This window comes from Argiope bruennichi, chromosome 1, assembly GCF_947563725.1.
Source record: "Argiope bruennichi chromosome 1, qqArgBrue1.1, whole genome shotgun sequence".
In the NCBI taxonomy this organism is placed as follows: Eukaryota; Metazoa; Arthropoda; class Arachnida; order Araneae; family Araneidae; genus Argiope; species Argiope bruennichi.
In genome coordinates this window covers 85066488-85092552 of record NC_079151.1, presented here as the reverse complement: position 1 = coordinate 85092552, position 26065 = coordinate 85066488, and the positions used below count along the sequence as shown (strand labels likewise).

Below are 26065 nucleotides of genomic sequence, written 5' to 3'. Positions count from 1 at the left end.
CTGATATTAGGAATCTCGTTACAAAATAGAACGAAAGAGGTGGAAATTCTATAATGAAGGTTAAATATCTAGTTCAAATGAGAGTTTGATAGTTTATTAACCATCTTTTGCAACCAACTTGTTCGACTGGAATATTGGCTTTCTAGCAGTTAAATAATGAATATGGAATGAATTTATTTAAAATTTCACCTTGCTACACAATAAGACTCAAAAATACGACTTTAATCGAATCAGTTTACAAAAAACTATTGCTCTTGCAAATTTAAAAATGCGCATGGTATGAAATACAAGTGGAAATGAAATCTAAATAGAAATTCGAAGTTGATGTCCAAAATTAATTTGAATTCAGTCAGAACAATGAATACATCATAAAGATTGTGTATCAAATTTAAGTTTTTAAAATTAGAGACAAAATAGTAGAGAACAAAACTAGTTTTACAAGTTTTTTTTTTTTTTAAAATTTTAATGTAGTGCAAAAATAATTATTGAGAGAAAATATGTTTTAGAAAATATAATTGAAAAATATCAAATATTTAATTACATTTAAATTAATTTTTGAATCTTGCAAAATTTACAGAGACATTTTAATTATCTTAAAAAGTAGATGTGCTGAATTTTATCAAGAACGAACTAAAACCTTCATTTTTTTAAAAGAATAAACAAAAAAAAAACTTTTTTTAATGCCAAAAAAAGTTTTAAATATATAAAGCAAACATTTTCAGGCAGCAAAAGAAGACAAATGCATCACATTTCATCAAAACTATCCTAGCCATTTTCAAAAATAAAAATTTAATTGCCATACTTAAACATATTTATACGTTAATCTTTATACAGAATATTTACTCTAATCGTGGTCAAATAGATTAGAAGTCTATTTCTAAACTATTTGAAATAGACATCTAATCGGAGAAATGCTCTAAATGTAATATAAAAAGGTAATGATATGTATATAAAGGAAATGTATATAAAAGGGTAATGATATGTCACTCAAAAAATTCTCTTACTCTTCTTTTAACGTCTAAAAAACTCTTTCTTTTAATTAAAATGAATGTACTTCCGTATGCGTTAGTGGTCTACGGGTAAGACCGTTCCACTTATAATTAATTAAATTTAGCATATATATAACCTGGAAGGTGTAAATGGGCATCTTGGAGAGATTTTTTAAATATTTTAATTAGAATTTCAATTAATTAAAAATTAAGACGAATTTCTGTAATTTGCCGAGATAATTTCAGAAAATATTACTGTACAAAAATAAATTTCACACTATTTCAAAATTTTAAGAAATTTCTTTTTAATTAGACCAATTTAAAAGTCGTTTAAATTCTTATTCAATTTTGATTTTTAAAAAATTTTAAATAGTTGTTTAATTTCCAATAATAGATTATATTGTTGCCCTGAAATTCAAAATGTCTTCATTGTTTCATAAAATATTTAATCGCACAGTTTTTTTTTTTTTTTTCATTCTTTAAAGTTAAAGAAGACGGATTCTATTTAATATCTGTATAGTTTACCAGACGAATGGAAAAGTGAAACACAAAATTTATAGCAACAATGGCACAAAATTTATCAGTCAAATAAACCGCAATTTACATTTTTAATAGTGCTTTGATCATGGTAGTGGTTTCCATTAGAAAGTTTCATATATGCACCGAAGAAAACACATGTGCAACAGCATTTAATGTCTGACAAATTAATAGTATAAAGGGCATGAAAATATATCAGCACGATTTAATTAGAATTAAATATAACCAATATCTCCGACGAACCATCTGGCCGGAAAACGCGACTAGTATTTAATAAAATATGTTTTACATACTAATATTCTAAACTGGAAATCTCTACTCTATTGCGATTGAAACTAACTGATTTATAGAATTTTAAAGTTCATTTTTTTATTATAGTTCCCTTTAGGAAGTAGTAAGTATTGGAAAGCATGATTTTAGAAGCAGTTATTGAAAATGTTTAAATATATAGCATTCAAAGTTGCTTGGTTAGTTACAGAATGTGGAACTTTTTTTCCGTAAAATATAAGCGCTTTGAGAACGTTTTCTTAAATATAGCTAACAGGATCTAAGGAAAGTATAAGAATTTATATTACATTTATTAATCCAAAAAGCATAAAATGTCATCCTTAATGCCATTTAGAGTATTTTTCAAACAGAAATGTATATTTATATCTAATGAATGAGAAATTAGCTATCGGACCACCATTTGAGTGGATAATCTGCCTATTGTATGTATATTTCTTAATACTTGTTTTTGGTAAATTTTGAATCTATTTATTTATATCTTTGTATATGCTTCAAACATGCATTCAATCAATGATTGTACTTAATATCTGCAGTAATTTAATTTTTATATAAGCAGTATATAACAGTAAATGAATAGGGGAAAGAGGAGTGATGTAACAATTTTATAGTAAAGAATAAGAAAAACTTTTTTCAGTTTTTTTTTCCATTACGTTTTTCTATTTCTTCATTTTATTAATTGGATTCCTATTAGTTTTTCATAGAAACTTAATATCAGTAGCTGGAAATATTTATAGCATTGACTACTTAAAATAATTTTTTCAAATATAGTTATTCTATCAGTTTTTCATCTTTTTCATATGCTACTAAATTTTACATTTGTTATGTCATTTCATTGCCCTTTTTTTCAAACCGATTAGAAATAATTTGATTTCCATTGGATTCTTCTTGACGATATTCCTCAGATACTGGGAGAACACAACAACCTTTAATAAACTAAATCATTATCCATATCAGAATTTATCTCTTCGACATCAAATTTTGTGCATGAAGCAAATTCAGCATAATTGAATAAATTAAAGATGCAGCTCTCTCTCTTAATACATCTTTATTTAATTAGACCCTTTTATTTAATAAAAAATGAAATTTTACAATTAATCATCTTACTCAAATCTTGGAATTCTTGTGGTTTGAAACGATGTAGAAGCGCATGTTCTTTGATGATAATATGTTATTAATATTTCCAGACGACTTCAGTTATTAATTAATCGATTAATTAAATTAAATTTTGATTATTCCTGGTAATGATTTTGGAAAAAAACTTATTTCAAAATTCAATAATATTCATAATAATAATTTACTTATGAAAATGAAAAATTCCACTTTTTAGTTTATTAACAGCGAATTTTTAAAAATACACTAGTATTTTTCAGTTCTACTAATTAAATCATTCATAAAGATTATTCTAAATAAATGATATTAAAAATATTATTAAAAAAATGACAAATTTAATGAATATTATAAAATAAGCACACTATTATAATATTTGATAACTTTATTTCTGAAAGTTAAATCTCTAAACATTTATCAGCCATTTCATAGGGAAAGTTATATTTTAAATGCTCTTCCCAAGATTTAATATTTTTTTTCATTCAGCACTGGGGCAGTAAATTTAATCTTTAGATTTTAGAGTGTAGAATAATTGATTAAGATATTTCAGATAATACCTTTGTATAAAATGATTTTAATATAATTAATATTATAAAATGTACAAATCCTAGTCAACTTAACTTACCTATTAATCAGAGATAACTCTAACTTCTATACATAAATAAATGTACTTGTTGTTGTTGTTGTTGTGTACAATCGACCATCCCGCCCCCACATATATATAGTATATGCACCGTCTGATATCTGTTAAAGTCGATTTTGCTTTTACTTAATTATTTCCGAAGTTCTAAAAAATATTCAGCACCAGAGTGTATTTCACTACAATCCTTATATCTCTACATATAATATATTCATAAAATCATTATCAATCCTTTACATTTTAAAAATCTTCTTTGTTTCCCTGAAATAAAAAAAAGACAACCAATAAAATGCGGTTTTAATAGGATTCATTCAACGCAAACCAAAAACTTTGTTTTGAATCAATGCTGTCTAATTGAAGCTCAATTAGATATTAAACGAGGCATATTCCAAATTTAGAATATTTTCCATTTGAAGTTAAAAAGAACAAATGTTCTTTTGTTTTCAAAATAGAGCGATGATGCCAGAATTTTACGAAATACGGGAGAAGTTTCTACTTTTACTTTCAGAAACTGAAAGCAAGGAAATGTAAGAATGCACTAATCATTGCAAAAGTGAATTGTCAGGATTCTGAAAAAAAGTAAGCATGCTAAAAGTGGAATCCCACACACTTTATTCGTCATTGAGCTCGCTTTTTAAGTACAATATTATACTCCTACATCAGCACACAACACAAGCAGAAGGTGAAAGAAATACTCATGCCCTCTACGTCAGCATTTCTTGAAAATACGTGATAAAAGACAATTTCCACAACCCTCTTATTCCGAGTATTAAAAGCATGCAGTCGTCATTAAAGTGCGCCGTAATTAAAAGAAGCGACAAATATTGACTAATTAGCCACTTGGCTTGGCAAGCGTTAATTAATTACGAACGAAACGCATTTTATCCATCACCGCGACTCGACTACAACTTTTTCCTCTCTTTTTTTTGTCACACTTCAATCGACCACGTGGTCCTGTAATGAACTCTTCGAAACGATGACGAAGCATCGCTTCGGAAAGAATCGATAGACGCCTGGTGGTGAAATCGTTTGCGTATAAAAATCTGAGAGGTAATATTTCGAAACAGCGTGGAAGTTCTATTTAGCCAAGGGGTGTATGTTACCAAGTTAGGCTGCGTTTATACCAATTTAACGACATTAAGTGTAATTAAGTTTCTACCATTTTATTTGGATGTAAGTATAGAATTCCGATATGGCAAAAGTGAGCATAAATGTCAGAATGAAAGAACATAAATTTTATTTGCCAGGCTAAAACGCGATAAGAGAATATTTCAAAATCTTTAAAAGTGGTTTAAAAAATTCAATTTCATCTGTAAATTTCTAGTTAAGTTTAAATAAAACTAATCACATAACAAAACAATGTAAATTCAACAAAAAAATTTTCAGGAATTAGGAAAAATTACATTAAAGATTGTTTATATTGTATTAAAAGAAAAAAACGTTATAAAGATTAAAATATATTAAAAACTATTATATATTTTATAATATATTAAAAAATATATAAAATTAATATTAAAAATTAAATATCTTACGCTATGCCTGCTTTTTAAGTCACTAGAACAAATCACTAGTCACTAATCATTAGCCTAATTTTTGTTTTCTATTGTTAAGAAAATTTCCATTAATAAAAAAAACTATGTATTTTATTTTTCTCATGCAGATCTTGGAATACTGTAGATCACTTTATAATAGAGATGCAACAACCACAGGTATTCTTGATAATTTAGAATATTCACGTTTGGTAATAAATTATGTGAATAAATTCTTGTTTCTTCAGGTGCAGAAAAATTCGTACAAAATATGTGATTATTGTTTTATGAATCAAATGAATTTCAGTTTGAAACGCCAGCAATTCTTAATATTACATTATATAATCAAAATATATGTAGTGTTTGAAGATAATCATTGCTAGATTTAAGCTCAGTCTAGAATTTTAGTGATGTGCATACGAACGAATTTTGCGTTGTATTTTAATCCTTCCAAGACAAACGAGTATTATTTTAAGATAATTTAATTATCATACTGTTTCAAATTTTGAATGGAACTTTGTTGACATATATGCCCTGAAACAATGGCAATTCAAGAAATTAAGTTTATAAATAGAAATAGAATGCAAATAAGTCTTTAGTAGAGTTAGTGGCACAGAGACACGCAGATGAATGTGATACAATATTTTGCAATGCTTTGGTTCTAACTCTCTCTCTCTCTCTCTCTTTTTTGTTGTTGCTCGACTGTAAATGAAATCTCAGCGCTAATGAAACATTACTTCTCTTCATGTTTTGTCCTAAATAAAACTGTTAACTCCCTTAAGTGCGACAAATAATTTAATGTCAACTATGTGTAGCGTCTTGCTATTCCAACATTATTTTTTGTATCAAAATGCTTCTGTTAAAGAATCTAGAATTTCAATTATAGGTTTTGGTTTAAATCAATATCCATATTTTACCATAAAATTTATCTGGACTTTTTGTTTATTTCATAAATATATTAAATTTTAAATTTTCGAAAAGAAATTATTTTTATACATTTTTTATTTGATTTGACTTCTTTTATGTTTGTAAGGATACAAGTTTTTCTTTGGCTTTTCACTCACTAATTAATGTCCCGTCTACCTTGATGGCTTAACTCTTTCAAGTTAAGCCGGGCGTCGTGTTTAATTCCCTTTTTGTTGTATTAGAATTTTGAAATTCCGTACTCTTTTTTATCCTTGACACCAATATAAGCTTTTATATTTAGTTAATCAACTAATTTATTAAATTTTGAATCTGTTCGTAAAATCTTCTTGCAGGGAATTTTAGAAAAAAATTATCTCAAGATAACATAGTATTTACAATAAGGAATTATAAATTAAAATCTAAAGGATAGAAAATAATTAAAATAACAAATCTGCTTTATAGCACAACAATGAAAAGTGCATTTAAAAATTGTTTTTCATAAATTTATTTTCCATATAGAAATTCATGTGTAGTATATAAAGAATTTTCAAATTATATTGAGAATTATTATTGCAAAGGAATCATTGTGCTTTTTCGAACTGAAAGAAATGGCGTAAAAATTTGCAAAGACTGTGCAATGTTATTTTCTTTGTTTTAATTTCAGTTGAAATGTAAATTTGCCTAAATCGTACATTATTAGGGAAAACTATCCTCTAAAGTAGTTTACTTGAACTGTCAGATGCGAACCCGTTATCTATTTGATATCTGCTCAGAAATTTCGTTAATCACCATTCAACGACGTAGAACGGGAAGTTGTTAAATTGATCACTTTTCTGTTCTTTTCACAAATAATCTCCTTCATCCTTCGATTCACTATGAATAGACTTCGCTAAATCTCTTTGTCTTCTAGTAATCCAAGATGATTTCTTTCTGTACGTGTATTTCTCATTTTATTTCTTGATTATGCACTTGGAAAATAATTTATATATGTCACTGGATATGTTTTCATTATTTTATAATTTTGATTTTTCAAAAAGCAATTTGAATTTCTTAAAGAAGAATTACATAAATATAATAAAGCACCTTTATATGGGTTTCATTTATTTGTTGCTTGTTTTTTAACTTCGTAGTATCATAGTCCCGGTTCCTTTGTAATTATTGTAATGATAAAATATTTCTTTTATGCGTTCCAAAGTTTCGGTTATACATTCGTTTTCTAATTTAAAATTTCGCATTTTATTTAATTATTATTTCTCCGCATTTATGAAAACACAATGGTAAAGTTCCTGTTTCTAGGGTTCTAGTTTCGAAACTCGACCTCACTGTAAACCCTCTGCGAAAGCGTGTCCGATATGAGCCATCCACCCGCACCATGCGCCATTCTGATGACCCGATAGAAGGGACTCGAAAAGGGGATCGTCAGCCACGCACCGCTTCCGCCTTTTGAACACGGATCAAAATTCGTTTTAAAATTGTAATAGTGTTGCTTCGAAATAAATCATTAAGAAAAATAAATTCAAATAAAATTTAATTTAATTTTGATTTTGCATCCAAATTTTTTAATTAAGATAAATAGGTTCCGAAACTTAAGTTTAAAAATATTGAAAGGAATTTGTGTTTTCTGTGAATTTCCATAGTAAAATATCCTAGTATTAATCTTAAAATCCTGAAATGAAAACAGATTTAGATTTCCCAACAATTACTTTTTTTGTACTTTTTATAACTTAATAATGCGGTAATTTTGCATCTTTGTGTTTGATTTTTTTAATAACCAGTTGAACCAGGCAAAGATTTTCTATTGCTAGATTTGGTTAAATTTATAGATTTACTAAACATAGTTTCATTATCATTATTGCATTTTGCTAGATATTGTATTTAAATATTTACATATACATTATTATTTTTGTGTTTTGCATTGCATAAATTGTAATTACTGTTACATTCAACTATAAGTTCAATGCAATGCTCTTGGATATACAATTTTTTGAGCGATTCTATTTGGTTTATTCCCTTGGTTATTTCCCTTGGTTTTTCTACACGGGAGCATGCAACGCATAATTATCCGCTGGAAAACATGGATTCCCCAAATTCAATTAAGGTACTTCCAATGTGTCTGTAACTGTTATTTTTCCTTGTTTGTATAGATATATGCTTTTCTATAGAAAAAATTTATATACTAAATATATTCGTTCTAGATTTGTGAAGTTTTTTAATCTTGTATATATATATATATATATATATATATATATATATATATATATATATATATATATATATATATATATATATATATATATATATATATATAAAATTTAATTTTATTCTTGATCCCATTCCACTTTTTCTATTTAATTAATGCAACAGAAAGCTCTGTAAAAATGCTTTCGTCAGCGATTCTGAGTGAAGGGATAAAAAATTCCCGACCTAAACAAATTCTGCTAAAATATCCCTCTGATTCCCTTGCCTGTGGTCGACTCGTGTAGGAACTCCCTACCAAAATCTCACAGCATATATTCACATGGATAAAATTTTCATTAGCCTTTCCTCATTTCGTGTTGTGTCGTTCTGTGTTGTGCTCGTCTCATCGTTTCTGCTTATACAAAAAAAAAAATTCATACCTCCCAGGATGAAATAAAACGAAGTTTAAATTCAAAGTGTCTTCACTGTAATCGACCTCGACTCTGCTTCAAGAATAATATAGTTACACATACACACATATATATAGGGTGATCAAGAAATAACAGAAGGTGTTCGGAGCCCCATAGCGTGTTATGTACTATAAGAAATATAACAAAATTTGGCCACCAAACACAGTAAAATATGCGGTTTCGATTTATCCAGAAAAAAAATAGTATCCAAAAAAGCCGGGGAAATCCTGATGCTACAAGCGCATAATGTGTGAAAAAAGAATACATAACTGCCAATGGAAACAGCAAATAGCAATACACCAAGTAACAATAAAATACGTTTATTATAGAAACTTACAAATTTGGCTAGGTGACCACCAACTTGATGTTCCAATAATTGCATGCGATACACGAGGTTTTTGACGGTTTCTCGCAGCATATCGGCATTTATTCGTCTGATATGAAACTTTATTTGATCTTTTAAAGTAGGAATGTTAGGAACATGTCCTTGATACACAACGCCTTTCAAGTAGCCCCACAACCAGAAATTGCCAAGATTCAGGTCAGTGTTATCAGTTAATGGGTATTAACTTATACGGATAAAATTTCAATATCTTCTGCACCGTCGAGAAAGGGATATCTGTTTGTCTTGATATTGAACGCGCACTGCTGGTATCCTACTTATTGGCTCTCGCCTGATAAATAACGGTAGTTGCAACTTCTTCAACTTGTTCCTGCTTGATACATTTACGTCCTCGGCCTGGTTGCACACCAAGAATTCTTGTTGTTTCAAATCTTTCAACCATTCTTCGTAAGTTAGTTATGGCCGACTGTCCTCTGCGTAACTGTTTTAACCGCCGATATTCACGAAGAGCAGCACTGGTATTTTCATCTCGCTGATAAAACAGCTTGACTAATAAGGCGCGTACAAGTAGTGACAACGCAATCGACGGACGAATTCTTGCAGAATGGCAACCCTTCCTTTTATCGTCGACGTCATGTCACAAAGTGCCCGTATAAGCAAATTACATAATAAACTTTTCGATCACAGCGGCAGGATTTCCCCTATTCTTCGTTTTTTGGTACTAATTTTTTTCCTTGATAAATTGAAACCGCATACTTTACTGTATATGGTGGCCAAATTTTGTTATATTTCATCCAGTACATAACACGCTACAGGGCTCCGAACACCTCCTGTTATTTCTGGATCCTGTTGTATATATATATATATATATATATATATATATATATATATATATATATATATATATAAACTTTTTTAATTATGTAAAAGAATCGAATTAAATGACAATAATTTCTTTCAGTCTCTAAATTTGATCCTCTTCCCTCTAAATTTGATGAACATAACAATTCTCAAGCATTCAACCTTTATATTAAACAGGAAAAAAATTTTAAAGAATTATTCTTATAAATACCTTTTTTTTTTAAGTTTTGAAAGGAAACTTAATCTAATCCGTACAGGTCCCTGCCCTCAAAGGTTTCTCAAATACTTTCTAATAAAGATGCCATCTTCCCTTTCTTTAAAATCGCGGACCTTGGGCAAGGTAGTGAAACGTCATAAGTGCAGAAATTTTTATTTTTAGACAGCTCATAGCGGTTTTGTGCTACTTTATATCGTAAAGAAAACGAGTCATGCATATTCCTACCTTTTTTGGACCGATTAAAATAAAAATTTGACAGAAAATTGCGATTTTGATATCAAGGACATTTACCAAATTTCATTTATTAAGTCATTTGCGTTTTGAAATTATCGCGTTTGTATTCATGCAAAAGTACAGAACCAATAGATATTCCCCCTTTGGCTGATTTGATCCAAAATTTGATAAGTATCTATATATCAGATGTTAAATTTGTAGGCAAAATTTTATTCATATAGTTATTTACATTTTGTAGTATCATGTTTGGATTCAGAAAGGCAGACTTCCACTGAATGGACTTCATTCAAAATTTAATAACAATCTGCAAATTTTATTTAACGACACATGCCAAATTTCAGCATTCTAGCTCAAAACATTTTTTGAGCTATCGTATGCACAAATAGAGGAACACAAATCCCAAACCGTGCTTAAAGAATCAAGAAAGTCTAAAAAGTGGACATTTGTCAAAATCTCGAATTCAAATCTTTTGATGATTGCAATACTTTCTGTTTGCAAATAAGTCAAAATTGGCTTGAGTTCATATGTCATTAAATTTTTTTATCAAATATAATAAGTTTTATTATAAACAAAGAACTAATAAACGAAAATTTTATATTCTTTCTAAAATTCGAATTGGTATAAACATTTTCACTTTTCTATAAATCAAGGACTAAATGATATATTTTATATTCTAGCATATTTTTGATAAAGCAGGTAAAATTAAATACTCATAATGCTATATAATCAACAAAGTTTTAGAAAGAGGTACAAATGAGCGTACTTAATAGCATTAAATTTATGTTTTTAATTTGGTTATAAGAGAAATGGGAAGAAGAAGAAAAAAGAGGAGAATTTTACGAGCATAGAGGCAGATATTGAAGGACTTCAAAATATTAACCCTTTAAAGGGCCATTTTTTTCTAGTCATATTATGTTAAAATATTTTTAGGCTTGAAATTAGAATAAGGAAAGAGATTCATTTAACTTATTAGATAAATTTAATTTGATTAATTCATTAATTTGGTTAGTTAATAATTAAGTAACAAATCAAGACACATCATTTTGATTGAGATAAAGAACTGCAACATCTAAGTTTCTGACTTACTAAAAAATTTGTCAGAACTTATGCCAACCTACATAATTTCATACAAAAATTGATAAATTTGGTGGGAAGCATACTTCCCACGGCCCTAGAAAGGGTTAAATAATCATTTTTCTTTTGTTTGTAACTGGGATAACTCATCAAAATAAATTTCATAACATCATTTTCATATCCCCTCATTTTCAGTAAATAAGAGAGACAACTGGTTCATACTACTCCCAAAATAGTTATTACACGCTTTAGAAAATAAAACGATCTGTTTCCACTTGCATTACAAACTGGCATGACTTTTCACCAGATTTCAGTTTAGGAAAAACTAAACAAAAAGCAGTTAAAGAAGTATTGATTTGTCATTTTTAACTTCTTACGTTTAGAATGTTCTTATTAATTTATAAAAAAATGTTGCGATATTATATTCAGTGATTTAAGTGATCTTATATTTTTGAAAATTAAAATATATTTTTCTTGAGCAGCGATGACACGTTTTAAGAAAAAGAGAATAACCTCAATACTGGCAGCGGAAAAGAAAAATCGCATTATAGCAATGTAACGATTAAAGAATATCTTACAAATGTTTTATTCTTAAAAACAATCGTATTGCATACTTCTGATTTCATATTCTTTTCCATTATTTGAAATATCATTAGTTTCCAAAACAAATGCAAATCGTATTGAAATAATTTCGCATTAACTTATGACGAGAGGTGGCAATTACTCATAGTGATATCCAGTTATTCAAATGTAATAACCACAATGCAATGATTGAATTTCTTTCAAAGAATCGAGTTTCATAAAGTTAGGTTCAAATGAAAACATATTATCTCTTGTCTGGAGCCGTTCAAAGTTCATGCATATGATAATGATTTTGTCACAAGGTCACGTGATCACGAAATGGATGAAATATTTTATTGCTTTAACACTGACTGCCTGGAGTAAAAACATTCTGAAGATTTTTTTAATAAAATTTTTATCTCTCATAATTTAAATTAATTTTAATATTATTTTCGTACATCCCAGAAATAGGCCCCTTATAGCTAAGAAACCTCAACTTTAATTGTACAATATGCATCGTAAAAAAAGAAATTAAATATATTACTATATCATCAACACTACTTGTTAAGAATTAATATGGACAGTGATTCTCTCTTTGCCACAATAATAGCTAACACTCAAGATTTTGGATATAAAAACTTTATTTATAATCGAAAAGCATATCCATTGCTTTTTATTCTATATTTCTTTCGTATATTTCAAATACTTTCATAAATAATTCATAAAATGCTTCATTCTCAATTCGCTACTTTTTCTTTGACATCTACAAATGTTTTTAACTCATTATTCAGAACTATTGCGAAGTATATAAATCAAATATGTTTGTGGTATTGACACAGATCTAATTACTGCGCTATCTCTGGAGCGACTCATTTAGTAAATTAGTTCGAATAACGTTGCTGTTCTTCTATTATTTATAATTAATTGCCACGGCTCTTCAATAATCTGCTTTTTTATATCACAGTTGAGAGATAAAGAGTAACAAATGAGTTTTTCTTTTCAATTTGAAGGCTGATACAGCAATAAAGCTCTATTAATCAGGCAAGATATTGATTCTCTCTATATCTTTTTCTGAACTTGCGCAAGGTTTTTATTTTGGCAACTTCTGCAATAAATATTTCTATTTTTTAATATTTAACCTTCATATTTTTATTTTGCGTGTGTGTGTATTTGTGAGCTTATTTTTATTTATCTTCCGTAATTTGATGGCTATCATTTGGCAGATGGATTTTTCGCAAGGGTTTTAAATACATTGAAAACTTTTAGAATTTATGATTCCTTCTATTACATTCGCCAGGACTAAACATAAATTATTTTGTTGCTAAGAAAAAAACACTAAAATTCCTTAAATTCGCTGTTTAAAATTCATCTGCTATATTAAATTAAATATATGCAAAAATGTATTAAAAAAAATCTTTGATTTTTTTTTTTTTTTTTTTTTTTTTTTTTTGGCATTTTATTCAAATTTGGCAGACAGAAACTGAATACTTTTATTATTTCCTTTACTAACTTATTTATTTGTAACATTTTTTTATATTCAAAGAAAATTAATTAATAAATATTATGCTTTCAGGCTTTTCTCTAATTATTCATTTATTGAATTATGATTAAAATTTGACAAAATCCCAAAAGAATAATAATGATAAAGAAACCTAAATATCTCATAATAACTAAGTAGGTGAAGTAACAGTATCTTTATTTGTATTATTTTTCCTATTATTTGTTTTGTATTTCTGTTGAAAGCAGAGATTCTTTAGTAAACTTCAATGTTTTTAGGTTCTATTCAACTCCTACGAAAACTCGCATCGAATTACTGCAGAGTATTTACTAAAAAAAGAAACATTTTTAAATTACGGTATTTTTTGTTACTCTCTTATATATTATACGTATATATAAAATATCTTTTTTATTTGAAGTTTGTGATTGTTCAGAAAAGTTTTTGAGTCATGATGCACTTCTTTTTAAAAAATTTTTTTATTTGAGATATCTTTTGTATCATTGATAAATTTAAAAACCCAATGGAATAAGATGGAAAAAATAATATTTGTCTTCTGTTCTTAATTTTATATTAGAAAAACTACTTGATATTTTTCATCCAAATATAGAAATTTACAAATAATAATAATAATAGCAATGTTCAGTATAAGGAATACCTACTCTTACGAATTCCGAAATTCATTTTCAGTTTTTGTTGAATTATAATGAGACTAACTAGTCGCTCTAATATTAAGACATCTAAACGTAGATCTGGTAAACATCATATGACAGTTTTTGATTCAAACATTTTTGCAGAGGTTCTTAAGCGCTCGGAAAGAAAGTTTTTAAAAATTAAAATTTTTTTCTACAATTAATCAAAGAACTTTTGTGAAAGTTTTGCGTATTAAAAGGAAAATAGGAACATCAGTTTAATTCTGGGATCTCTTGTATATTTTAGATGTGCGAAAAAATCATAACAAATCTGATTTTACAGTATACTGCAAGATAATGACATTTAAAATGCAGTGAATTATTGGATGGATTGTAAAGCTTAACTTATTTATACTGATATCCTGTTTTGAAACAAAACGAGGGTTGTTTTGTATTGGCCTTTGAATCGTGGTCAGATGATGAGGAAAATATCTGATCTTGCATCTCTTCAAATTTCTAAGTCATAGTCTGTAGCTAATTTTGGAACACGACGTCAGATTTAATGAACATTAAGCCCACAACTTCGGTGAATCTTTTATAGAATCGTATCTTGCAGGGGTCTCCTTCTATCTATTGTCCGACAATTTAGATATTATCGCTAAGCCACCACGTTCTAGATGAATATCTCAGTGGAGTAATCTGATGGCGCCACCTCTAGCACGGTGTCTGCTTACCCAAAAAGACATTTGCTGAACGGATTCTTTGGTGGACTGTTATTATAATTATTATGTGTATTTCTAGATTTTATCTTAAATATTCACCCTCTCTTCCTGCTAAACTTTTCCTCAAAATTCTCTAAATCCAATTTCTCAAATTGTTTTAATTTATCACATTATCATCTCATTTAGCAACAATTTGTTTTCAGCAATTGTTTTTATATTTTGTTCTCCTCATCGCGTATGATTTACTCTGATTCACTATATTTACTTTGATTTACTATACTTTTCTTAGTACATACTTTATCATTTTGAACTTAAAAATTTGCATTTGAGTCCTGCACATATTTGTGAAAAACTTAATGTAAGCATGCATTTTTTTCTTAGCTTTACTGTTATCAGTTTTTCCCAAATGTTTTCTTAAAAAGGGGTAACTTATTCTTTCTTCCGATTTTTAACATTCTCATTGATTTTTAATCTTCACGATACCAGGTACAGGTGCAAGCTATAAAGAAAAAGTGACATAAAAAATTATGTTTATTACGATCTGTCAAGCAAACCAGTGGCATATTTAAGTATTTTGTGGCCCTGACAGTATATGGATCCCTGTTTTAATAAAATGAAAATTTAATTTCACATTTCAAAGCATTAATCATTTGTTTTATTTTAATATTTTTTATTTTATTAACTTAGGAAAATGTATTTGTTTTATTTATCTATTAGGACTCCAGACTTCCAACATCTACGTTTGTATACAATATTATTGAAATAGACGTTTGGTGTTCGTATATAATCTAATAACAAAGTGGGCGATGTCAAACTTTAAGAGCTTTAGTAAACAAACATGATAAATTGTTAATATCATCCTAACATTTCACAATTAATTGAATTTGTATTTTTTTACAGTATTTTTTAATCTATCTGCTTGTCGCCCGCCCCCTCAGTCTAGCGGCAATAGACTGCTTTAAGGGAAATTCCCTACGGAAGTTAGCTGATATATATTATATTCGAAAAGTAATGATAATGTTTCTGTTTCAATTTTTCTGACACTTTTATTGCCTTTTTCCATATATCGTGGAACTTTTTTATTTATCATCGTGCGAAAAGTTGTTGTTTCGACACTTCGATGGCACGGTGTTTTAATCATCAAACTTTTGACACTCCTGGCCTATTGATGTCAATATCTCCCCTTGCCTCCTTTGAAAAGGCCCGAAAGCAGCTGAGACGAAGGAGGACCGACATAATCACCCGAGCTGCAGCGAGTGACACAAACGCCTGGCAGCCGAGGCGCGCCCGTTCTCGTCGCCTCTATTCGAATAAATGTCATTAAGCCAGCTGCACGACAGCTAGAAATCTGCTCATTAAATTCAGATAATAATAAGTCAGGGCAGCACAACAATGTAAGCATTTGTTCGACCCTGCACCAAGCCATTGAGAAAGATTGGATTAGGCATCGGAAAAGGAGCTTTCAATGCAAATGGAGAATTGATTCGAGCGCAAATATGGAAATTTACTTAGCTACGGGGTGCGATAGGCTGTTAAAGTGGAGTATAAATCTGTTCAAAAATTTTAAATTAGGACCATAATTGCATACGTAGTTTAGTTATGTGATCTGTTGCGTAATGTTGTATGACATCTTAAATGCATGTTTATTAATCATCTAATTCATGGTTGCGAACTTCCGTTTTAAAGACATTTGTGCCATAGTTGTGTTATATATATGAATGGTTTTTGAGTATTATACTGGCATCCAACATAAAGAGAATGTTTCTAACATCATGAGACAAAAAGAGCACTTCAGGTATATAAAAAGAAGTCGTTTTTGAAGTAGAACATTAGGTCACAAACATAAATGCGGAGACTACAATTAGCCCTTTGTGAGTGAATAGCAGTGTGATTATTAAAACCCTTGCCGATGAACCCAATCTTTATATATGATGATACTTTGAATGGAGAAGATATATTTTTGAAAGATAATAAAATTCTTTACTTTCTGTTGTTACTTTATCATCTTTTGCTGATAAAAAAAAATGTATATCTAAAAGTACACGGAATACCTTAACAACTGAAGAACAGAAATTATAAGAAAAATGTCGATTCCTTTCAATATCCGAGAATGCAAATGAGAAATTAAAGGACTAGGAAACTTATTATAACACATATCCCATCCACTATGTAGGCAGTTGATTCAAAGTCATTTTTACTACTTAAAATAAAGGTATGCTTTATTTTTACAGCGTTGTGCTTAGAACTGTTCACTGGATAATATACATCCCCTCTAATTTTTTTAAAAATAGCACAGATAATTCTGAAATAAGAAAATTTATAGATGCGTCTTTGCAAGGTAACGTTAAAAGTTCTAACTATTCTACTTTTTTTTTTTTTTTTTTTTGTAAATTCTCTTTTATTTTAATGCACATCTGTTGAAGAAGTTTTTTGTTTGTTTTAAATTTGTGTTTAATGATGACTAAAAGGAAACATGAATGTCTCCAATGGTTTTTATTTAATTCACGGCAGCCTCAGGTTTAAAAAAAAGTCAAAACAAAAGCAGTAGAAGAAATGTCGTTGAAGGCTTTCTTATGCAAAACATTATTTTCAAGCTTAAATAACAAGGAATTTTTTAGTTTATCTGCAATTTAATAAAAACATTATATTCAACTGTCATACCTAATGACGCGCATTTAGTTAGCCAAATGCTGTGGTCAGTTTTAATGCCCACTTCCCTCCTTTCTTCGGCGCGTCTATTTACGGCGACCATATTCAGAGATTTTCTTGTGACGGTATGTCAGTACGATGACGTAACTTGCATCCTACGGGAAGGGTTGTACCGTGTCCTATATAATGGCTCTTAGGATTCAACCTTAGTTCCCACCAATGTTGTCGTGGCGGCCCGTTAAGTCATATTTAATATGTATTCCTTAGTGGCGGATCGGAATAGCCAAGCTCGTGGTTATATTGCTGCTTCGACTTGACTTTCTTGCAATTGATAATATTGATTAATGGTTTATTTGATCGAAAGAGCCAAATATTGTCAACTTTTAGATAGGGAAACCTGCGGGTTTGTGCACGGACCATTCCATTTCGATTTCACCGATATAGAGATGAGATGAAAAAAAGGAAAGAAAGATCATTTAGTCTTATATGATGCTTAAGAATTCATTAAAGAATTCGTAATTCCAAACTAAATGAAAAAGAAGTAAGACAAAAGGCTGTAACATTTATGGTTGCAACAAAATTTAAGCAGAAATGATTGTCACAAAAATTAAGCTTATAATTCAAGTTGAGTTTTCAAAGTCCAGTTTTGAAACAATAATTAGAGTTGTTTGGGACGGACTTCAAAATTCGAATTCTGGTTAAAGGACAAAGGCGGCATTTCAGTTAGAATCCATTTTCAATAATAGAGGATCCTCGCCGCTCAAATTTAGGCTTATGCTAGTTTCACTACAAGATGGCTCATTATGGCATCGGAGTTTGAGCACAGAATTCTCCAGATTCGATGCCGGGACCTTATAATCAGGTGATTGCGACTTTTTGTCAAAGAAAAATCTAAATATGATTTAATTTTTACATCTCAAATTTTCTAACTTCAAAAATAATCTTATGTTTTTAATAATTAAGCTGAAATTCCGTTTTCTAAAAATCATATCCATCAGAAAAAGGAAATACTAAGGAATTAAAATCGCCTCTAATCACGTAACTGATCGAAAAAATTAAATTCCTTTCTATCTGAAACCCTTCCAGTTCATCAAAGCGAAACAGATTCAAACAAACGAGGCTGTCGCCTGAAGTCATTCGCTCCACAATTTCTTATCGTCCTTTCTGCCATCTTTCCGCTTCCAAACTTTTCCCACCAAAAGGGAAAGTCTATTGTTCACTAGTTTAAGAATGTGTTTACCTGCAAATCAAGCGGCCTTCATGCACCCATAAATTACACGCACACCCTCCCCGTCGAACAAATGCCATCGAGAAATCTTTCTCGCCTTTCTTCCCGCCTAATCACTTCGGGTGTGAGGGGGGGGGGAGGGTGACATGTCGTTCGGTGATTAAGCGAGCGCCCCCCCCCCTCCTCAGAAATCTCTCTTCATGCCTAATTGGGGGTAATGGAAATTTCAATAAAAGCGCGCTCCGATTCCTCCCCCTCATTATTTGGAACACAGGTCGGCCTCTGCTAATGGAAAGCCCAGCCAGGGCTTCTCGGAAGAAGGGGCTAAGTCAGTGTGGATTCTTTCGTCGGTGTTTGTTCTGGGGGCGGAAGAGTTTTGACAAGGAGGCATGGCAGACACAAAGGCTGCCACTCACATCTTGCTCTCGCCTTTAAATTTTGTGAGGGCTTTTCGAACTACTGGTGTGGCCCCTCTCTCTCTTTTGGAAGGAAAGAGAAATCTCAAAGAAAATTGAAAAGGGGTGGAGATGAAAATGTGTAAGAACTTGGTGGTCTCTGCATCGTAACTATGTCTTTAAAGTGTGGAAAGCGAGTAAAATGTTTAAATCATTAGAAATTTCAAAAAACCTGCGATAAAAAATTGTCGATAAAGCAAGTGGTGTTTTTAACAGTTTTTTTTTGGGGGGGGGGGTGTTGCTTATTGGAAAAATAATGAAAAAATTCCATCATATACAGTTCCATCATTTACATAAAAATTCCATATAAAATTACATCATATACATCATATTCCATCATAAAATTACATCATATACATCATCCATACATACATACATATCTCAAATCGAAATTTATTTTTTGCCAGTTAACGAGTTTCATAAACATTATTTATGGACTCAAAATAATAAACTGGTGGACTAAGCTATTAAATAAGAGAGAAATTATTTCTATACAGAATATTCACCTGCAATTCTTGATTTCATTCTGAATAAACTATCATATTCAGATCACCGATGAGTAATTAAAAATGATCTGAAATTGCTTTCTAAGTTATTTGATCCGCAGAAAGAAAACACGAAATTTCTCTATTTTCTTCCCGAATAAGACAGCCGAGACAGAAAATAGAACTACTTTAAGAAAAAGTAGCCAATCAGGTAAATGCTTCAATACCTCAGCGATATATCCTTCTAGATAAACCTGAGAACTGGTCGTAATTTTAAGTCTACAGTCTAAAATTGAAAGTGTGTTTGTAGACAAGTCATCAGGGAAATGATGAAAGACGAAAATTTTAAAATTGGAATGGAAACAAACAAAAGAAAAGCCTTGAAATCTTTAAAACTTGTTTTTAACTTTAACTAACTAGCTTTCCTAGAAATAAAAAGGATCCGAACTCAAATCTGTTGTGGAAGAGATGATAAAAACATTTCTAGATTTTAAGCTGTATTATAAGCTTAAAAGTCCGTCTTTTTCCAATTCATACCTAGACTATCCTTCTAAAAGTTTAAGTGCAATTAATAAAGAACAAGATGAAAGATTTCACTATGATGTAAAGGAGGCGATATCAAGGGAAATGAAATGTTGGCATGATAGTCGACTATAGCTGTAAGCTGCAAAGAGACAATCCTTATAAAATCCACAAGAGGAACGCGGGCAAAAGAGTTTTTGACTTAAAAAAAATGTTAACTATAAGAACTTTTGACTTTCAATATAAAAGTCAACATAACATTAGGATTATTATTCAATATAAAATTAGGATATAAATATAATTAAACATTATGAAATAATGTTAAACATTAACAAAAAAATACAATTAAGCATTATGAAAAAATACAATTAAACATTATGAAATAATGTTTGATTGAAATTTCAAATATTTAACTGTGATTTCATTTATTTTCTTCAAAATATAAAATCGTTTTGTAAATTAATCCTTACACGATAGAAATAAGTGGATTTTATTTTTTAAATCAACACTAAAAATAACACAAAAATCAATCATTAAAATGAAAACTGATTTCAAAAATTAATTTTTAACGGTCTCTGCTATTAATAAAAAAGGTGTATACTAATTTTATTTTTCATTGAAATAAATTCATTCCAAGCTTTTAAATCTGTATGATCACAGGTAAAATCCTTATTAGATTATCACCTTTTCAAACATGTCATGAGTATAATGTTCCACAGTATGTATACGCTTTCAAAAATACTTCTTACAACAATGTATATGTTTGAGTTCACATGCAAACTATTTTTATTGTTTTTTTAACATGCATTTTTTTCATGACATTTTTAGATTGATATACTATCTGGAAATTTCTTCAAAAGATATGCATACAGCAAAAATCGTTCAGAACACTTTGCAAGTTGTGCTGTTGGAACTTAACCCGCTAAATATATTATTTAAAATTACTCTTCTTAGTGGGTGCTCGTTAAGGAAGTTTTACAAAATTTTAATATGATTTTTAATGAAAAAAATTAATTGAGATTTTAACGTTTTTCATTTTTATTTTAAAGCATATTTTACAATACTTCCCCATTTTTTTTAAATGATGGGAGTTACATTACAGTAAATTTATCTTTTGTCTGCCAAATTCAGTATAGAAAATTTAAATCTAAAATATTATTTTCATGCTATGATATTTTAAACTAGACCTTCGAATTTTAGATTTTTATCATAAAAAATTGCTAATTTATCATTTTCCTTTATGCACAATTTATCATTATCCTTTATGCACAGTTCCCCATTGTGGCCACATAAACTTAACATATTCCTATTCCTCACTGTAAGACAACAAAAAGTGTTTAAAAAATATATATAATTTTTCGGTGATTAGTTTTAGAGAAATTTTCGAGTTAGAAAAGTGAAAAGTTTAAAAAGAGTGAAAGTTTAAAATAAGCAGTATCATTGCTTTAGCACTTCAAAAACAATGATGATACCTCCAATCACAAAGAAACTTATTTTGAAACATGAAAAATAGCAGCATACTCATAAGACAATGTCACAGATAGTCATTCAAAATCATCGTTTTACATGGTGTTACGAATCTGTAATGTTGTTTCCTTGCGCAGTTAGTCTCATAGTAAGGAAGAGAGATTAACAACTACTTTAATGGATGGTGAATGAATGTCAGTTTATTGACTCCTTGACTCTGGCAATATATTTGACGACGAACTTAGAAACAAAAATGAATGTTCTAGAAAATACATGATAATACCGCTATTTGACTCAAGATCCAGCGATTCTTTTAGAAGATTGTATGTCCTTTGGAGAACCTATATATATTTGAAGGAAAGATCGCGTCAATTTAATGAATTCTTTTAGTGTTGATCTCAGAGATAACTCTCTAGCAGTTTGCGCAATTCATTTTCTACTTAACTATCTGCTATTTGGGTGTCTTGTTGATTACTGCAAATAATGTTTTTGTGTACTCTTCAGTTGTGTTCTGGCGCCTGTGTTTTGTTTTTGCATCATTATGCGTCATAGACAGTGTTGTACTTCTCACCGTACACTTATAAGACGAATTTTTCGGCACAGTATCAATTATTAACCATGCTCTCTGTGGAATGGCTTATTAAACCTGATCTAGAAGAATGGTGTTATAAATTTGAAACCAATATAAGATGGACCCCTAACTCTATTTCTATTGTAATTGCAGATATAATGCATCGAGTTATTTTTTTTTTTTAATTAGCTCAATTCCAAAAAATTTTCTGTTTTAGGTATTTTTGTTTAGTGAAATTATAGTTATAATTTTTAAATTTCTATTTAAAAATTATAACTAAGGTAAGAAAAGTTTTATTTCTAGTTTTAAATTTCAATTTAATTTCATAACTAAATTTCAACGAGGGCAACATATATATATTAAACGGGTACAAAAAATTATAAATAAAAAAATAATTTAAATTACTTACAAAAATTTCAAAGAATATCAATTGTTTTTCACATTTCTAAAGTTTCTTCTAAAAGGGTTTTTTTTATCTAACGATAAGCTCTCGATGTCTATAGTTATTACAGCTAAAAAATGCTCCAAAATCCCACATTTTTAAAAATTTTATTTCATTTTAGTATTGTTTATCATTCACAGAAATGCGGGGATAAGAATTTAAGGAATTATAAATAGAATTTGTTTACAGACTTTCTTATCATATTGTACAAATTGTTAGAAATATTCTAAAATCTTTTTTTAAAGAAAGATGAAACTCAGAAAGAAATCAAATCATGATTAATAAATGGCAAAATGAAAAAACTGCACGCATACACTCACACAAGGATTCGTCATTAAACATTCACACAACTAGCAATGTCCTTCATATCCTAATTTTTAGATGCTAAAAGAATTTTTTTTTATTTACTACAATTCCTTTGATTGCCTCTTGTGATGAAAGAATGCTCAAAGAAATTTAAATTATTTTCTACTATTGATGAAAGGAAAAGAATATTTTAGGAATAGCCAGGAATTGGTATCCTTAAAAGAACTTTAATTTCTAAAATTTATGAAATATCAGATGAGATAAAATTGTTTCTATTGGCTAACAAAAGAATTGAAGAGTAATGACATTTTCTTTTTTAAAGCAATTGAGAAGTCATGTCCTGGAGAAACATCTGCAAAATAAATTTGCATTTTAAAAACAAATAGTCAGAACAAAAAGCAAACAAAAATAAACTGGGTGAATTCATAAATAAAAATACTATAAAGAAAGAAAATTGTTTTTATTCAAATTACTTTCTTCCTTAAGAGTTAACTTTAATTTTTTGCTATTATATCAGCTATTAGTGTTCTGAAAAAAGAAAGATTTTTTATTTAAATATTTGCTTCTTTTTTTAATCTTCCAATAGCTGATTACAAGTTCAAGATTTATCCCATAACAACATCCATACTTACGGAAACGATTTGATTTTATTCAAAAGCGTCAAAGTTTTTCTTTATGAAAGGATTATTCATTTCTTTTCCTCATAACATCCAAGTACTGCACCGACAAGTCCATTTCACAGTCTAATTAACTAAAATTACTGTGATAGGAAGAAAGACTCGCCTTCTTATAGCCTATCTCAAGAAGATATCTGGGTAGTTAATCTCGAGATTTAATTAGGACTCTCTCGACTCATAAGGGGGAAAAGAAAACCTGCAAGAACAAATGAAAGTAATTGATATCACCATTCTAACACCCATTAAGTCCTTTCAACGAGCTAATTGAATTTTTGGAGCCTACAGCTTAATACATTTCCATCTCTAATCAGAATGAGTTCTAAATACAGGTTGGTTGTTTTTTACAATGGTAATTGGTTTTTCTCAATAGTGTGAAAAACAGTGGAGTTAAATTTATCTCGCAATTATTCTTGAGTCTTGTAGAATTTCTAAATATCATGCATGAATTTATAAAATTATGACAACTTTCAAACCTATTGATTTATTATCACAATACTTAACTTTATGAGAGTGGAATCAGTTGGTAAAGTATTCAAAGGACATTTTTTTTTCTTTTTGTCGTTTGACTAACATTGGCAATATCATAGTTTACTATAAAGTAAGTCTTACAAAATTCTAAAAATGAACTTGCTGAGATATCCCCTAGTTTTTCTCATTCTGTATTCAGCTATGAACAGTATCATTAACATTTTTGTAATCTGCAACCATTTTTTTAAAGTTTAGGTCAGCATAAGGAATATCGAGTCAGTGTAGTTAAATAATTTAAGAAAATTGAATACCAACCACCAAAAAATTTTAAATAACATACGTTACTAAGAACTAATGAGATGATAGAAAAGATATTAAAGAATATTAGTATGAGCAAGTTTTTTTTTATTATTATTATTATCATTATTAACAGCTAAGGAAGTCAATGAAAGGTTAAACTTGGTAATTGTAGTTTTTTTTTTAAATGATCAATTTTCTCTTAATGAAAACGACGTTCAAATCGCAGTTTCAAAATACAATTTGAACTTTTAGTTTTGAATAAACCGAACTATAGAGATTGGTCACGGATAACTCATGAGATGAAAGGATTCCTTTTTTAATTGAATGAATCTTCATTAATGTTAATTTGAATTATGACGTCATGTATAATCTAAACAATTTGTTCGCATTCTTTTATATGCTTAAAATAAGTTCTTTTTGCGAGATTATAAGCCTTAATGGCACGATATAAGCTTTATATTCCTGCTATAAGTTTAAAATTTACTTTCTTTTCGAAAAATTGATCAGCAAAGAATTTTCCATCCAATAATATTTATTCAATATATTATTATATATCCTGAGTTTTATCAGAAATGGGAATAATTTTGATTTAGTAATAATTTTGAAAAGAAGTATTTAAGATTATGAATTCACGAATGAAACTATCCACATAATAAATCTTACTTTACTGGAGTTAAAATTGAGAATTATCAGTAAATCATATAATAGCATCTACTAATGACAAATTTCGCAAATTTTGTTGTAACAAAACTGAAAATGAGAAAAGAAGAATGGGTTATAAATACGCTCGAAGAATTAAAAAGAAATTACAACTAGCATCCATATTCATTTGTATACTTTATTAACTTCAAAGAATTGAATAAAATTGAATTACACTAAAATTGCCTTTTGTTTTCTTGCAGATAATCTGGTGGAGGCTGAACCTGAATTCGCCGAGCCCATCCAAAACGTAACTGTAGCAACTGGCCGGGATGCCCAGCTCAGTTGCACAGTTGAAAACCTTGGAACTTACAGGGTGAGCAATATACAGCAATTTTCCTTTATCATTTCAAAATATGGAATTAAAAAAATTTTAGGATTTATATTTCTGAAAATGGCCTTTATTCATTTTGTTTTCCTTAGTGTAAATATAAAGTTACACTAAGCTATTCCATATGCAATGCCGTCCATATTTGCCATGTAATTTTTTTTTTATTTTTAAACTCTAGAACTAACAAATAAAATTGGTTGATTTAGACAAACATAATAGTTAACACTTGTGTAGCTTATTGTATATCAGAAGTTTGATAGAAAATTATTTCTTTTTAACAACTTAGATCTTATAGTTAACTTTAATGAAATAATTCCAAATAAAAATTTAAAAATTCATATTTTATTTGACAATGTCAACGTGTTGGATAATTTCTGATTTTTATTTGTTTAAGAAGATACATTTCCAATGCTAATCACGTGTTTCAATTGAAGCGCGAACGAAAGAAGATGACATTCGACATTTGCCAGATAAGAGTTAGGCATCAAGGCTTGCAATAATTCTTCTTTTCAATAATAACACTAGTTATTTTTTGCTAATTCACTGGGAATATCGGTTACATTTAGTTTTAATTAATTTTTATTTATAACTTAATGCTCATGATTTCTTTCACAAATATTTTTAAAATTAAAGTTGAAACAGAAGTAAAAATATTGTTATTTTAGTAACTTGACACTTGCTC

The 26065-nt window shown here is 29.1% G+C and overlaps 1 protein-coding gene across 1 annotated transcript in view; it reads left to right on the top strand.

Annotated features, from left to right (window-relative positions):
* LOC129978926 (lachesin-like) overlaps window positions 1–26065 on the top strand; it is a 319635-nt gene that overhangs the window by 225421 nt on the left and 68149 nt on the right. Inside the window, exon 2 of the mRNA XM_056090672.1 lies at window positions 25256–25368. Coding sequence (XP_055946647.1) covers window positions 25256–25368 — 113 coding nt within the window. The remainder of the gene's footprint in view (window positions 1–25255; window positions 25369–26065) is intronic.